Source organism: Pollicipes pollicipes, unplaced genomic scaffold, assembly GCF_011947565.3.
Source record: "Pollicipes pollicipes isolate AB1234 unplaced genomic scaffold, Ppol_2.1 Scaffold_4002;HRSCAF=4701_pilon_pilon_pilon, whole genome shotgun sequence".
Classification (NCBI taxonomy): Eukaryota; Metazoa; Arthropoda; class Thecostraca; order Pollicipedomorpha; family Pollicipedidae; genus Pollicipes; species Pollicipes pollicipes.
The window spans coordinates 25071976-25088715 of NW_023596420.1; the positions used below are offsets into that span (position 1 = coordinate 25071976).

Genomic DNA, 16740 nt, shown 5'->3' on the forward strand with positions numbered 1-16740 from the left:
AGCTCGGCACCTCGTCGTCCCAGACGATCTCGCACACCTGAGATAACGGCGGCGGACTGAAAGGCGAGATCGGCGAGTCCCAGCAGGCCGTCTCGGCGGCGGGCGGCGCGCGCAGCGGCGTACTGTAGGCGTCCGGTGCGTGCCGCTCTCGCTCATCGCTGCCGCCGGCTGGGCTGGGACTGGTGAGGCCGCGCGACTCACGCCGCGACAACTTGGAACGAGCTCGTTTCAGCACAGGCGTCGTGTCCATGCTGGCTGGCTGGCTGGCACTGCTTGACAGCAGTGCACAATGCCAAGGAGCTCAGAAACCTGACAGCTCAGTGTAACAGCTCAGTGACCTGAAACATGGATGAATCTTTGTGTCTGCAAGCAAAACCATGAGCCTGATGAATCCTGTTATCCATTGCCTAAATCACATGCGCAGTGTCAAACAAATGCCTGGATCCCAAACATGAATCTATGATCCTATAGGACTCCATATTGACAAGATCCTTGGACCTTTTAGCCAGTTCAAAGCCTCAAAATTGTGTATCCTGATCCAGGATATTCAGATCCTTTTTATGGCTCCACACTGCGGGTTCATCCGGTGTGTCAATTAAAGACAAGTCACTCTGTGAGATCTAGTGAAATCAGAATGAAAAGTGGCACTCCACCATGAAAATAAAATGACTCATGTATATCCATATATCCATGTGCCAAATGTGCATGCAATGAAAGCATTACAAACACCATAGCTCACTCCTGACACCAATTGTGACTTTGCATCATGAAATATGTGTTTTGGTGTTATGTTCTTGAGCTTAATAGCAGGCACAGCAGAGAAATTGTGACAATGTGAGAATACAATCTTCCATTCAGGTTTTGTCTGACTGAAAATTCAACAACTGAAAAGGTTTATAAGGTGCTTAGCATAGCACATTGAAGTGTTATGCCTAGATCTCCTTGACTCAAATGCTGTTGGATACCCTGTACAGCCCAGGCACATTTCTAAATCCACATAAACTTCATCCAGATCCAAAGAGTGTCAAATGTTGCATACAAGATTGTCTTCAATTTAAGCAACAGGGGAACAATTCTTCAAGAAATTATAATGTTGTGCTGGTGTAAAATAAAATAGTCACAAACAGGTTTCCATACAGAAATACACTGTGACAATTTCTTATGCCTTTTATGAATCCCACACAATTCATCCTGTACTGTTTGACACATTGGTGTGCAAGCTAGAGCATATCAATGTCATGGATGTGCCAAGCACCATGGCACATAGTGGTTAGAAGAGTATCTAGGAAACCAGCAGTGTGGGCTTTGGCTCCCCATAGTACCTGTCAATCCTGCCTGGGTGAGGCAGGGAATGTCAGAGAACCTTAGCAGCTAGGTGCAACAAAAATCCTCAATGAGGTGTTATTAAACACACAATATGAGACGTTCAGACAAATTTTCCTGGTCTTTACTGCGGAGTTTATGGGCAATGCATAAGAAAAGATAGTGAGTCGCCCCTTATAATATTCAAACTAGATCGAAGTGGTTACAATGAAGCCTGTACCTTCACACACAGGTACATTCTCACCTTAAACCTGCAATAATTGCAGATGACAGCACTCAAAGCTTGCTGATCCGACACGAGCTCCACCGCTTACCCCTGCATCAGTGAGGAAGTCCTAACGGAAACAAGCGCCCAAACACCGACGAATGCCGACCAAGGCTTAGAAACCACTCCGAAACAGACTTCCGCACACAACAGGGCAATTTCATTGATCTGCACGATAAACTGTGCTGTCAAATGATCCTGGCGCGGCCGGGCGCCATAAACGTGAAATCTTGAACATCAATTGCTTCCATATCAGGGAAAACTATTTCAGCGCCGTTTGAAGTTGGGAACAGGGATCCGCGCTTGAAGGGCGAACCGAGGCGGCGGTAAGCAAATAGGAGCATGGTAGATATATCGCCTTGGTAGCTGTTGTTTTTTTGTCAGTGAATGCCATTTGCATCCATGAATGTCACTTTCTCCCTGATTTGGGGGAACAAATGATGGCTTTGGGGGGGCAAACCAAGATCTGGGGAGCTACTTCATCTGTAAATGGCATGTTTTGATAGGGCATCGTGAAAGCACATTTGTGTAGGCTAAATAGAGGAACAAAATAACGCTTAAAATTTGAGGGCAAGTGTCACCCCAGTCCATATTCCGCTTTTCCCTCTGTGCGCAAACTATATCCATGCTCGTTATTTTCTGCTTGTCAACTTTAACATTAGGTGTAGCTTGGCATGGCATGAACAGTTCTGCCATACATATTTTGGCGGTGCATGAGAAGACAGAGTGTTCTGTTCATCTGGAATAACACAGATCAAGTGGTAGATTCACCACATGTCAGAAAAGTACTCATCCCATGGGCTTTCACATGCATGTAGGAGGGCCCACTGCAATCATGCAGGCAGCATGTTAAAAAAAAACAGCCGCTGCCCTGGTTAACTGACACTTTACTCTGCTGTGCTTTGTGACTCAACAGATGCATAACCTTTTTGCCTATGGTAAAGTGCATGACACCTGAGATAAATCTGATTTTTAAAGCAACTCCTCTGGCTCTGTTAATGGTAATGATTAGTAATAGCCTTATTCCTCAGAGAAATATCAGGAGAATGAAAATATACATGGATTGATATGTCAGCATCATGCCTGTATTGAAATGATATCAGCTGTATCTTCTGCTGTCATTTTTAAAAAGGCATGCTGCCAAAATATCAACCCATCTATATTTCCATTCTCCTCATTTTCTGTGATGATTGAGGCTATTACTACTGTCTTATCTATGTGAATAATGTTTTCACCAATGCACTGAACAACTTAATGGTTAATGGCAATATTCCTGTGCAATATGGGGTGAGCAGCACAGTAACAGGAGACCCATCAATTGTCAATGTGTAGATGATACAAGAACCTATGCATGTGGAGGTAGGCACCTTTGGGAACCCATGCCAAGGGCTGTGTAGCTAGTTTCATGCCTAGCTAACCCATTTGATAAGATCCATGGCAGTTCTAGCTCCATACAAAAGTTGATCCATACAGGTTTGGTCAAATGTGTTGGGGCTGCAGTGACTGCCAAACTGGATCATCAAGGCCTGAGGCCTGTTTTGGCCCATCCTGTGCAGCTTTTTGTGATAAGTTTCATATTTATTTGCAAGGGGAATGGGAAGGCTTTATTTTTTGAAGATACCATAACAATTAAAAGGTGTATCTTATCACAGAACACTTCTGAACTTGTGATTGATTGCTCCAATTTTGTGAGCTTTTGGCAAGTGTAATGGCTCAGTTGGGCTGGGCTATAGTGAAAATGGCATTGCTGTTGTGGTGAAACTTGCCTGGTGTGCAGTCTTGCTTGTAACTAATGGGAACGTATGATTTTTCAGGCAATGGCTGCTCCGGTTCGATTATATGATGCCCATTACATTCCATTACCATCACAGGGTAATGTCTACAGCTTGGCATTTCTACAAGTGGACAGGGGAGTTACAAAAGTTCTGGTGGCATCATTGAAAAGAAAAGTGAGAGCAAATCGCATGTAAGAACCCTAACAGTCTGGCATGCTGGCTCATCTGATAACACACATGAAGTGTTCATTGTGTAACAAAGCAGCTAACTTATGCCATTGCATTGTCACTGTAGAGGTATTTTGTTTTCCACAACCCTCAAGGTGCTGTCCTGATGTCTCTAGCTCTGATTGTGAAATGGGGAAAAATTAAAATGATTAACAGCTGTGGTCCATCTCAACCGTCGATTAAGGAGTTAACATTTTTCTGGTAACTGATGATGCCACAACTTGTGCAAAATTCTCCAAGGATCACAACAATTTTGTAATGACTTCAAGGCTGTTTAGCACCTGGGATCATGTTTAATCTTAGAACCGGCACCAACTGATAGAGCGTGTTCTTGGGTTCCAAAATCAGATATGGTGTTGACAGAGGTCGAGGGCTAATGTCGGGTTAAGGTCAGATCACCCCATCACTTGCAATTTTCCTGTTTGTCTGGCTTGGCATACAAATGTGTTTGATGTGGAAATGAGTTAGCTATATGGTCTTACTGCTCACAAATGGTCTTGACAAATAATCTTGTTTCAACACCATTTGGAAAGCTGCCCTCATATTTTTTTCTGACGATGGCCTGTTGTGACCATGTGCAAAGTGGCCAGTGATGACAGATAGTGAAACAAGTTGATTTATTGCTTCAAGGCAATGAAACTGATGAATTACATCAAAGGAATCTGAAACAAGGGAGGAATCTTGGTTTTGCCGCATTTTGAGGCAAAGATCATTTTTTACAGGCCTACTTTGATGACATCTCAAATCATTGACCTGACCTAACATCAAAGTTATATTTGATCCACAATTTTTCAAACCGATAGTTTGTCAGGCTCTGAAATTTAGTGAAGGTGACAGACATGGTCTGCAAGTTCGCGAAAGCCAGATGGGTTACTTGTAACCCCCAGATGGTCATGGGTAAATGTGTCGGTCTTTTTCACTGGGCGCCCAGCAGTAAAACTCAATTGTCTTCATGTATTGTCCCAATTTATGTGCATCTTTACAGTGCCCTTTATGGCGGTTTCCCATTGTCATATAACTTGTTGCAGCTTTACCACACGTGTCATGACTTGCCTGGTCTCGTGCTCGACTCCTGCGGGAGTCGTAGTCGGCTCCGAAATCAGCCAGACTTCTGTCGAGTCTAGGTAAAATCAGTTCCTTTTTAAATAGATGCGAGTGGGATCTGGATTTGAGCCAACGTGATTTGTCTGCCTCATTGATATGTACACTCTGGTAAAAAGGTAGGTAACAGCTGTTGATCTGTCGTGCGTTGAAGCTCGTGCACATCGCGCTCGTGATTGTGGATGTGCAGCAAAGGGAGCGCAGGTCGCGTTATAAGCTCTCATGTCAAAAATATCCGACCCTAAACACACCAGGAGGTTATAGCTGAACAAATAAATCAGGCTATCAATGAGATATGTTAATTCAATGACCGTCGTTCCAGACAAGTGGAAGTGACATGTCAACAAGGTTTAGCACAAATGATGTGCTTTGGTTTATGAGCACCCCTTGTACGTTGGGTTCAAGCCGCTTTAAGCGCTCGCCTTTTGCACCTGGCCGCGCTGGCTGGTGGCTGATGTCAGTGGCTGCGCTGAAGGTCAGGTCTGGCATTCCTTGCTCGGTTGATGGGGCCAGGGCGCACCCTGTCAGTCGAATTGTATCAACTTTAAGTCAGAAGAGTCATTTCAAAACTGGAACGTGCTGCTCAGAGTCAAGGTGGGAATCACTCACCTCACTAAGTGTCAAATCGCCAGGTGTATTCGCTGGAGTATGTTCACGACGCGCGTGGAGTTCTGCATCCCACCGTCAACGAGATTCCCTTCACCTACCTGCCGGAGGGCTCTGAGATCATCTCTATCGATGCATTCAACAAGAGCGAGAACAGAGAGGAAATGGTGGTGGGATTTGCCATCATCAAGGTGAGCGAGGCGTGGTGGGGCACGGCCAATGCCTTTAAGCCGGTATGGGCTACGATGCTCGTGTTATGATGTTGATGATAGGGGCACGTGTGAGACGGGCGTGGGTGGCTGGGGTGGTGCCTGCCCTTCATGTCAGGGTGAGAGGCAAGCGACGCCATGCTGTACCCTCAACAGCTGACGGCGTGGCGAAGCCCTAATGGAAAAACAAACGGAACGACAGTTTTAATACACGTTATGGTCAATTGTATACAAGCCAACATATAGCGAGTAGATAAGATCGTCGCGTCGCACCGTTGTGCGAGTCATGCAGACGTTGCTCTGAACGCTCCGATTCACGCTGCTGAATGCAGCACACGGTACCGGTATTGCCCGAGGGAGAGGGCAGGGCCGACCCGCGGCTGTCAGGCCGGTGTGCGGTGCTGAGCGGTGACCGACCCCGGCTGTCGTGACGGCGTGAGGCGCTGGGCGGGGCCGACCTCCGTCTGTTGTGCCGGTGTGATGTGCTGAACGAGGTTTCCGACCGCTCCGATTGGTTGTCAGGGGATAGAGCAGTCGGTCAGGCGGCAGTCACCAGGTCACGTCCGCTGTCGGACGCCGATCGGCCGCTAACTGGACCTGACCTGACCTGACCTGACCTCACTCCGCCCCCTGCCAGGACGTAGACCGCGGCGACGGCAAGACGTCACAGTACCTGAACATCTACAGCGACTGGGAGCCGGAGTTTGGCGCCAGCCCGCTGGAGACGCTGGCGCAGAACTGGCGCCACGTGGAGCTGCCGTTCATCCCGTACCAGCTGCAGCACGCCGTCGTCGACATCAACGGCACGCTGGACGTGAGTGGTTGCAGTCGGCCGCCAGCTGTTTGTATGCAATTCCTGTAGTGTTCGGACGCACAGTGCTGACTCTCGGGCCTCTTGAGATGTCAGTATGCTGCGTCGCAGTGACCGTACGCCTGGGTGGGGCGTCATGCGACCAACGCAGGCGACACGCCCCAAAAAACTGAAGTCATTATCATGCGCGGGGCGCGAAGGCACGGGGGGGGGGGGGGTCACCGTAGGTCGTGGGCTGTCATTTTTGGGGAAAAAACGTAATCGTACGCCGGAAGCCGATAAGGATCGAAGCTATCCCTTCCGCCGTGTTCCAGCCCCCTCGTATTCTTTGTCTCTGGGGTCTCAAAGGGTCGACCGTAAACTGGAGCTAACGATTTGTCAGTCCCTTGCCGGGGACCAGACCCTTCACTGATAAGAAGAGCACATTTCCATCAGTAGTTTTTGTCACTCGGCGCTAAATCACATTCATTTTGTTTTTGTCTGGTTACGCACTGTTTTGCATTACAGACCTGTTTCCTGCTGAGTGGCAGCGACAAGACAATGCACTTGTATTGCGAGGATAAGCCCAATCAGAGCTTCCGCGAGGAGCCTCTGGAGCCGCTGTTCCCGGAGTTTGCCGACCTGCCATCTGTCGTCCTGTGGACGAACTTCTACAAGGACATACCCGGACTGTGGGTGGCACTAGAATGTTGTTTGTGGGAAAAACGATATAAACTTGTGTGTGCATACGAAGCACTTCAATGGACACCAGTGGGTCCCAGCCATTCCACAGACCTTTCGTCGATGGACTTCGAGTTGCAAAAAATTTAACTGCACGGTTCTAAATGTCACCTAGCTGTTCTTTATTATGCAGTCCTTTAATAACTTTAGCTGGTTTGCCCTGGTTTGACAAAGGTCGCTACTCTGGGTCACGTCCCGTCCCGTGACGGCCATCGCGGGTGGTCCGTCACAGTAGTACCGCCATCACCGCTGCAGCCGGGCCTCGGCAGACCTCCAGCGACCGCCGTCTTCCCGGCCTGGTACGCTCAGACGGCCCCCTCTCCCGTTGCGCAGGCGCGTGACGGCCCTGGCGTGCGAGTGCGGCTACATCCGGGTGAGCGTCGTGGACCTGTCACTCCTGCGCGTCACGCACGTCTGGTCCACGACACACGACAACCCGGTGACTTCCGTGCGCCTGTTCACCCTGGGCACGCGGCTGGAGGCGCCCGAGTTTGTGCGCGCGGCGCTGCGCGACCCGAGCGACCTCGCCACCCCTGCCGACCACCAGCCGCTGCACCTGCTGGTCACCAACGCGCTGATGCCGTCGGCGGTGTACAGCGAGCTGCCGCTGGCGCCCGGCCGGCCGCCGCCGCGCCGGCATCTGCTGGCCGACAGCGACGCCAGCGACGTGGTCACCTGCTCCTGCGTCTGCGACATCAACATGGACAGCCGCAACGAACTGGTGCTGGGCACCTACGGACAGGTGGGTGGCGGTGGCCCCTCCAACTGCACGGGTGCTTTAGGGACATCAAGCCCTTTGAGACTTTTCAACAAGACGCACAAGCGGCCTTGAATTCCGAAGATATTGTGGGTTTCTTCTCCTCTTCGCCCTTTGCTCTGCGGCGAAGCCCATGATTGCACATTTCTGTGCATCTCACGGGTGCAGCTGTAATTTTCGTCACGGTGGGGCAACCCGGCTTGTTGGAGCTGAAGCTGGAGCTGGAACTCAGTGAAAGCTCGTCACGCTGATTCTTAACTTGCCGTCAGGAGCTACCCCTACGTTGCGAGCTGTGGGGGAAAATGCGGGCCGAGGGGATGGGGTGGGGGGGGGGGGGAGGGGGCGTGTCAGTAGACCCCTTCTTGGTTGCGCCTTTGGTGCACCTCACGTGTTGAAAGTGGATCCTGGTGGCGAATGTTCGTCATCACCATCGTCCGAATTACGGCTACTCCGTGACCGGGTCAGTCGTGTGGAAGTATTCGCTGACAGCCGACGCCGACATCTCCGCCGTCTCTCACCAGGAGATCCTGGTGTACAGCCTGCAAGGCAACACGTGGGCGCAGATCTGGCGCCACAGCTTCTCGCAGCCGCTGCTCGGGGTCACTTACGTGGACCTGATCGGGGACGGCATCAACGAGCTGGTGGTGCTGACCAACCACGGGCTCCAAGTGCTGCAGGTGAGTCCGTGGATCGCTGCTGGAGTTGTTGAGTTGGTGAGCTGCGGCGGCATGGTCGGACGCTGGCTAGGCCTTAAGTGCGTTGGAAAACGACAGTGGTCATAACGCTGCCGCGGGTGGCTTCAGAAATCGCGCTTCACTTGACTGCAAGCTGTTGTAGTGAGTTGGGACATGAAAGTTGCGTTGTTGTAAGGAAATGCAAGGTGCCGTTGCGATGAGGGAGATGTGCGTCGCATCTGTCGCTGCGTTCCATTTGATGACGAACCCTGGACTGTAGTGACACCACCGTTAGGCCCATTTTAGGCTGCAATACTTCGATTTCAACTACGCTTCGAAATACGACGTGCGATGGCTGGATGGATCGCTATTCGTAGGTAGTTTGATTGCCCCAAACGGAACATCCGTGTTTCTTCGGTTGGACCGATTGATGTGCCTGTTGGTTATCATGTCCAGTGCACCTGGGTAGCGACAGGATGATCTGAGTGCACAGTCCCGGCTGCGCCCGCCGATCGCCGGTGCTGCGCAGCTTTTGCCATCGAATGCGCGTGGGCGCCGGTTTCGGGCCGCCAAGCCTGACCTGACATGACCTGACCGGGACCGGCGGTCGGCAGCACGACACGCGCGAGGCAGCCGCCCTCTGCCGCCAGCGGCTGGAGACGTTGAGCGGTCTGACCAGCGGCGACTTGGGTCGGCTGGTGGAGGCCGCCCGCCGACCGGCCGGCCAGCAGCAACCCTGACCTCGGCCGACTAGAAGAGATCCTGACCTCGGCCGGCCAACAGTGACCTTGACACCGGGCCGCGATGCCAGTCTGCCGCCCGTTGACTCGGGACAGTAATCCAGCCGCCCGACAGTAACGTGAACCGCGTGCAGCACTTCACTTTAAACACAGTGTAGATGTTTTCTACGTCGAAACATATCGGTTACCGGTGGTACAGCTGGCGGCAGCTCGGGCTGGGTGGCGCCACAAATGTCGCCCGGGCCGTGGCGGCAGTAGTCGTCACGACCGCTGGCGGTCGCGTCTTGAGACCAGGCCTTGCGGGCCGCACTGGCTGTGACCTGGTGGAAGCGGACGCCCGCAAGGCCGGGCAGGGCGCCGCGGCTTCATCCAGGCGGGGTCAGTCACGCGGCTGTCCGTCACCACGCTCACATCGCCCAGTATTTGTGCCTCGTTAGTTAGTCAGCACTGGTTATAGATCATGACAATCTTGGATTGGAAAGGAAGACCGACTTGTTTGCCATTGTATGCTACGTTGTTTCTTCCCGTGTGGCATTTGGACGGGGTGAAAGCGACGGTGATAATGTGACTGGGATCGTCTATGTCACGCCGGGTGGAGGCCGTGTGCACATGAGGCTGTTCAGGTGATGTGCAATTGCAGCTGAGTAATCAAACGTCTGTGTGGAGCTGATGTCACCGGTCCATTAACCAGGCTGGGGTCGGAGGGCGTACGTGAATGTTTGTGAGGCGAACGTACGCCTTCTGAATAACAAGGACCGACGTGGCTGTGTTTATGGGGGTACTCTGAGCCGGCTCCAAGGCTGCCGGTGAACGGTTCGGGTGAACACGGAGCCCGCTATGTCATATGTTCTGTATTCACACTATGGCTGCAGTTCATTAGCAAACTATCACAGTTCGAAGGATGGCGCCCCGGCGCGCACGACAGACAGCTGAGCACCACGTGAGCCCCGCCTCCACCCGCACACGGCCCACACCTCACGCCACGCGGAGTCCCAGCACGGCCCACACCTCACGCCGCGCGGGGCCCCAGCACGGCCCACACCTCGCGCCACGCGCGGCCACAGCACGGCCCACACCTCGCGCCACGCGGGGCCACAGCACGGCACGCATACGCGGGCAGACGCGCGCCCGGCTACCGCGGCCGCTGACGCTAAGCGAGCACGCAGCGCCCGGTGGCCGCGCAGTGGCCCGACAGGCGCAGCATCTGCTCCCAGTCGTAGCCGAACAACTCGAAGTCGAGCCGAAATCGGTGGCCGAGGCGCGCCACGGTGGCCGGGTGCACGGGCGCCAGGTAGCGCCTGGCGTGCTCCTCCAGCGCCGTGCTGTTGCGCTGGAGCGCGTTCTGCCGCGGAATCCTCACCGACGAGTAGATCTTCATTCGGTGCCACATGTACTGCGCGGAGGTACCGGCATCAGGCGTCAGTCGAGACGGCGGGCACGGATCAGACAGGAAGCATGGGTCAGACGGGAGGCATGGGTCAGACAGGAAGTGCGGGTCAGACAGGAAGTACGGGTCAGACGGCAGGCACGGGTCAGACAGCAGGAACGGGTCAGACGGCGGGTACGGGTCAGACAGCACGTACGGGTCATACGGCGGGTACGGTCACAAACTTCAGACGACCAGCACGGGTCAGACGGTGGGCGGCAGATGCCGGGCACAGGGCAGGCGGCGGGTACGACGATTGGGACGGCGGGCAGCTTGCTGCATATAGACCACACACTGGCGGCTGCGGTGACCGCTTTGGTCGTTCTCAAAGACTGCACGGTGAGAGCGCGGAAAGGTTACGGGTAAAGCGTGCCGTTATTGAACAGTAAAGGCGAAGTTCATGACTCGGGGATGAGCAGGGCTTTACCAACGTTCATCGCAACCGAAAATAACGACGGACAGGCAACAAGTCAGGTACATTTGGGTGCTGTGCAAGCTGTCATCCCGGCTCAGATGTAAAATCCACTAAGATTGAGCCAGCTGTTGCGGTGCTGCATGCAGCTGGCGGCTCCGCCCCACTGGCCGTGACATCGTTCCCCGTCGGTGACCCCCCGCCGGCGGGCATGGGCTCAAGGGATGCGCGAGCTAGCTCACCTTGAAGTCATCAGCGCCGGTTTCCAGCATTCCGATGACGTCATAGTCCATGTGGCAGGGCGCGCACTGTCGCCAGTAGGGCGTCCAGTGACTGTCGAAAGTGTCTCCTGCCCGCCGGCGACGCGCAAGGTTACAGGCGTGGGGATTAGCGCGCGCAGGCGAGACTCGTCCGACGCTCATCCTACGCCTCAGGTCACCCATCGAGGCCAACTCGTGTAGCCTCAAACGGGATGAGTTGGTACAATGCTGCTGCTTTCTTTGCTTCTCGTATGAACATTTGTGGTCATCGCGAGCTGTTGAAACAAACACCGTAGAATGACATCGTGGAATGAACTACGAAGCTGACATTATCGACATTCGCATTAACTGGATACTCGGAGCGAGCGTTACGTCTCGTCACCGTCGTTCTCGTCAAATGTAATCGGAGTCGCCGGTACGGACAGCTCCCGACGCGGAACCATCGAGACGGACGGCGAGACGGACGGCTGCCGAGGCTGTTTGATCGACCCACCGGTGGGCTCACTGGCCAGCACGAAGTCGAGGAACTCGGCGAATGTGGGCACGCCATGTCTCTGCTCCACCTGGCCCCGGTACTCGGCCAGCTGGGCGTCGTAGTCTGCCAGCAGGGCCGTGTCGTTCCCGGTGCCGGCCCTGCCGATGGTAGCTCACGTTACCGCAGTCGGACACGCCGGCTCGCACCGGACAACACAATGGTGCACCCGGGCCTCGCCGCTGGCGCACACCGACAGCACCGGGCGCCGGCGGTCGCTGCTGGACACGCCGATCCGCACCGGGCGCCGGCGGTCGCTGCCGGACACAGCCGGTTCGCACCAGCAAGCGTCACGCAACCGCACGTCCAGCCATTGCAGGACCTGCATAGTACGCAAAGATGGTAAAGTCCACCATTCCTATGGACGTTTCGTGACCGTGCTCGTTGAGCTGTCACGAACACGCGCCCATTGCAGGTCATGGCGTATACTGGGCATTGTCCTTGTGCGCGAATGATAAGAGTCCTCGCTGGAAAACCATTTCAACGAACTGACACAAAGCAGCGCGACCTGATTTAGAGTTCGAAGCAGCTGATACCGATCGCAATCGTGCCCCATTGCGCACCATAGGCATCGATCACGTCTGCTCTTCACCTCCGCGTCAGCAAGCGACCTTTACAGCTGACTGATGACATCGTTCGTTGTGAAAGGTACCGCGGCTGTTTGCTGCGCCGCATCACGCAGCACTAGCATCTGCCGTCGTCGTCGTCGTCGTCGTCGCTCGGCACCAGCTGGCGTACCTGAGCAGCTCGTAGACGCGCTGGCGTATGTAGAGGTCCTCGTGGGTGGCCAGTATGGACCTTCTGAGCGCCAACAGGCTGGGGTGGTTGGCACGCACCACCTTGTCCTCGTAGGCCGAAATCAGACGCTCCAGCGGGTGGCGCACGAACATAAACTTGAAATACTGCTTTTTAGCAAGCTCGAACTGGCCCGGCTTCTGTGCAAACGGGAACGTTGTATGATTAGACGGGGGATCGGACAGCGTACTGCAGATACACGAAGCTATGCATACAATGAAAAGAGGATATGCAAGTTCATGGCCTACAATCGAGCTCGCGTGACCAGTCGCGCATATCAAACAACGCTTTGGCCGCTGCGGCTTTCCGTTCTCTCCTCGATCAAAACACATCGGTTTGGCGTCATTGCAAGGCCAGGGCCGTTAACGTCTAGTCCCAGTCTCGAGTTCCTGGCCGCGGTCTCACCTCATGTTGGGCATGCCTTTTGGCTGCTGACACATTTGATGTCTCTTACGCAATGTGTCAAAATTCAGGGTTTTGGGTGTAAAATACATATTTTGTAGCGGTTTTGGACTTGTGGTTTGAACTGCCTCGTATTTTCCGTCTCCTATTCCTGGATAGATACACCACGTCAACGTTCCTGTAAGCACCACTTTGGCGTCAATAAAGAAATGCTATACCAATCTATTATTCCTGACATGTGCTCTATGGCAACACAAAGCAACGAGGCTGTTGCATTCATCTTTTTTTCGACCGGAGTTCACAGAGAATCTCCACTTGCAATCGGCCTCAAATGCTTAAACTCCATAAATTACTCTCCCATGCGAAGGTTTTTTTCTATTGTGGCCTTCCGAAACAAAGGAAAACAAAGAATGAAATGACGTCCGCCAAGTTGGCACCACATTCACATTCAGATTCAGGTCCATATTCGGGACTCAGTGGACTCCTCAAATTGCCCTGAAACTTTGCACACAAATGCAGTTTAGCCTCCTGAACACAATGAGCACACAATATCGGACCGGCACACCCTAATACCGGAGGTATATCAATATCAAAAATTGAGTCAAGGATGAAGAAAATGTGACCCATGCCCCATATATGCCATACCTAAGCAGCTTCGGCATTTGAAAAGCTATAACTTTTTTGATACAGCGTGCCGGTCCCAAATTTTGTGTTTATCGTTATCAGAGGGCTAATATGTACCAACGCACGGATTTCGGAAAGGATTGAAGGAGTCTGCATGTTTTATTGTGATCTTTCATATTGTGATATATCCAGTAATAGGGCGTACCGGTCCGAGATTTTGTGCTCGCTGCGCTCAAGAGATCCAACTGCATCTGTTTGCAAGGTTTCAGGCCAATTTGAGGAGTCCGCTGAATTTCGAATATGAAACTGAGTTAAGCATGATAAAATGCGGTACGTGCTGCATTCGCGACCTTGACATTATAACAGCTATAACTTTTTTGATACAGCGTACCGGTCCAAGATTTTGTATTTATCGTAAGCAGAAGGTCAATATCTACGAGCATGCAAAGTTTAGAAAGAATTGAAGGGGTCCGCCTTTTTTATTGTGATCTTTGATATGGATATATCACCGGTAATAGGGCGTACCGGTCGGATATTTTGTGCTCATTGTGTTCAGGAGGTTAAACTGCATCTGTGTGCAAAGTTTCAGGGCAATTTGAGGAGTCCGCTGAATCCCGAATATGGACCTGAATCTAAATGTGAATGTGGTGCCAACTTGTCAGACGTGAATGAAATGACACTTAAATTTCTAGCACAAATTGCCAACAGCTTGGGGCAATGTACATGCCATTAATTTATCTACACCTAATTTAATTGTCTTTCGATCGCTTAAGATTTGTTTGGAAACCTTCATTTTGCTACTGGTGTTGCAGCGCTCGTTCAAACATTTCGTCACCAGCCGGGGGTCTTACGGGAGGCGTCGGGAACCCGAAATGGAACCCTACGTTTACAGCTCATCGTGGGTGTGAAAATATCGTTGCACATTTGAAGGGATTTAGTATGACGCATCGAGATATTGTCTTGCTGAAAATGACCAACGACACGTAGATGCAGGATGTCAGAGAAGGAATTTACATCAACTAGGAAGGAACAAATAAAGTAACAAGTGTCTTGATATTGTACGCATGAAAACACGAATATGTTTGCACTCTTAAATTACTGCTGATATCAGTCTCTTTTCGGGATTTGGCGAGGACATTTCAGTCTCCGTGACACGTTTTTCTGAGGCGGTTCTGACACACTGCTCTTACATTAATAGAACGGAAAATGCCGCGATGCACCGAAAAATCTGGCCTGACGAAACCCCTTGGAGGCAAACGCCTTCAAATTTACACCGTTCGACTAAAAAAGTGCGCTTTTTGGTGCTGAAAACTGCAAGGAGCAGCGATCAGTGGTTGCAAAGATATTTCTTTCTAAGGGGTGCAGCGGCTGGACCCGGCCAGACCGGGTATATCAGATACAAGGTTCTCACGCTGTTGCCATAGGACTAGCGCAGGCAGTAACCGAGCTCGTAATGCAACCCATCAGCTGACATAATATCATCGATGGCAGACTTTATCTAGAGCTGGATGTCGTATCCAGTGAAAGTTAACTTTTCCGACAATCTTGCGACTGGCTTCTTCCGATATATCAAACACAACTGAAAGGGGCCACACCATTCACATGGCAGCAAATAACAAAAGTTAAAGCGAAGGCTTAATCGATGACGTGATTCCAACACACCTAGCATCGCAGATTCTCTATGCTCGTATATCAGCTGGGCAATAGGCATGTTTGCAGACATTTAAGTGGCCTGCGCGCCGTCCAGGGGTCAAAGGTTGCCGTTACCTCGCCTGACTCATTCTGCGACCGGTCGTCGGCTCCAGTGAAATTGAATTCATGAATGCGTCTTCTCACGAATTGCTAATGCACCGCATTACTATGCCAATGTCAAATTCGGTTTACTTTCTCTTGCTCCAAGGCTTTCGTTTTCACGGTCACTGTCTGACTAGCGAGAGGAATCATGAAATGTCAGCACCATTGAAATTTGAGCTCAGCAAAAAATATCATGAGCTTGAGATCACATTGGTTTCTTTACAACTCTCAGTGATTTCAAAAGAGGTTACGTTTTACTTTGGAATGCTGCGAATAGCTCCCAAATGCAATGATGAGCTATGACATTCGTTTCTTTTAAAACAAATACTACAGTCCTCGCAGATGGTTGCCCATCTGTTAGATCCAAGCCGGCAGCGATCGTTATCTGAATTCCGGTGATAATCCTCTGAATCCATCGGAGTAAGAAACGAGTAAAATCACTGAAATGGTGCAAATGAAAGCAACAAACCCTGGCAGGTGTAAAAAGCAGCGGTCTGTGATGGGTTTGTCGAAATTCGTGCGCAGCTTCGGTCTGATCTCACCGTCCAATGAGCGAAAACACAAGGCTGAAACGATCGGCACCGATCGCCGTTAGTTTGACCACTTCGCCGCGCTCAATCGCCCAGCCATCCACCGCAGTCAATGGGCTGGCCAATCAGCGCCAACTGTCGCCGATGACCGCCTGCAGTGTTCTGCTCATTAGAAAGTGTCAGCAGCTCTCCGAACACAGGCGCTCAAGAGATGCGCCGATACTGGCTGACGCGGAGCGAAGCAACGGCTTCACAGCACCAGCGGAGAAACCGGCGTGTGGACCGGGACTGGGAGCACCCCGGCACAGCTCGAGGCCGCCGGAGAAGAGCAATGTACCGAGGATGGCCAGCACCGGTGTGTGGACCGGGACTGCGAGCACCCCGGCACAGCTCGGGGCCGCCGGAGAAGCGCAATGTACCGAGGACGGCCAGCAACGGCGTGTGGACTGGGACTGGGAGCACCCCGGCACAGCTCGGGGCCGCCGGAGAAGCGCAATGTACCGAGGACGGACAGCACCGGCGTGTGGACTTTTTGGGCTTCAATTTTGACAAAACACATGCGAGAGCACACCATAAATGTGCGGCGCGCATTTGTACCCTATGCGTTGCTATACCCGGTGTGCCTTTGGCGTTGCATAGAAATGCAGTCAAATTGATGGCAGTAAGTTGCAGAGTGTCAATGCATCAAACTGCATGCTGGAATTTTTAACAGCGATCATGAAAACTCATAAAGATCGTAAGTACACACCAGCTGTT

General features: G+C 52.1%; 2 protein-coding genes across 4 annotated transcripts in view; one reads left to right on the forward strand and one right to left on the reverse strand.

Annotated features, from left to right (window-relative positions):
- The first annotated feature begins 1876 nt into the window (after nt 1-1876).
- On the forward strand, nt 1877-9879 carry LOC119093199 (KICSTOR complex protein kaptin). 3 transcript variants are annotated; one of them, XM_037216114.1, is made up of 8 exons: nt 1877-1914; nt 3403-3537; nt 5325-5489; nt 6145-6321; nt 6826-6989; nt 7372-7780; nt 8317-8472; nt 9084-9879. In XM_037216114.1, the coding sequence occupies exons 2-8, from the start codon at nt 3406-3408 to the stop codon at nt 9207-9209; spliced, it is 1329 nt and encodes a 442-aa protein (XP_037072009.1). In that variant the 5' UTR covers nt 1877-1914; nt 3403-3405; the 3' UTR covers nt 9210-9879. The 3 variants fall into 3 exon arrangements, with proteins under 3 accessions (XP_037072009.1, XP_037072007.1, XP_037072008.1); XM_037216112.1 differs by lacking the exon at nt 1877-1914 and adding an exon at nt 1925-1933; XM_037216113.1 differs by lacking the exon at nt 1877-1914 and adding an exon at nt 2548-2589.
- Nucleotides 9880-10045: 166 nt separating this feature from the next.
- LOC119093200 (carbohydrate sulfotransferase 14) overlaps nt 10046-16740 on the reverse strand; it is a 34023-nt gene continuing 27328 nt past the window's right edge. Inside the window, exons 3-6 of the mRNA XM_037216115.1 lie at nt 12578-12774; nt 11801-11940; nt 11290-11396; nt 10046-10602 (exon numbers count right to left, since the gene is read on the reverse strand). Coding sequence (XP_037072010.1) covers nt 10360-10602; nt 11290-11396; nt 11801-11940; nt 12578-12774 — 687 coding nt within the window. The 3' untranslated portion in view covers nt 10046-10359. The remainder of the gene's footprint in view (nt 10603-11289; nt 11397-11800; nt 11941-12577; nt 12775-16740) is intronic.

Bases quoted from the DNA above. Each gene is read 5' to 3' on its own strand.
- LOC119093199 (XM_037216112.1), top strand. The intron at 3,538-5,324 runs GTGAGAGCAAAT...TCAAATCGCCAG, and splicing joins TGGCATCATTGAAAAGAAAA to GTGTATTCGCTGGAGTATGT. The intron at 6,322-6,825 runs GTGAGTGGTTGC...TTTGCATTACAG, and splicing joins ACATCAACGGCACGCTGGAC to ACCTGTTTCCTGCTGAGTGG.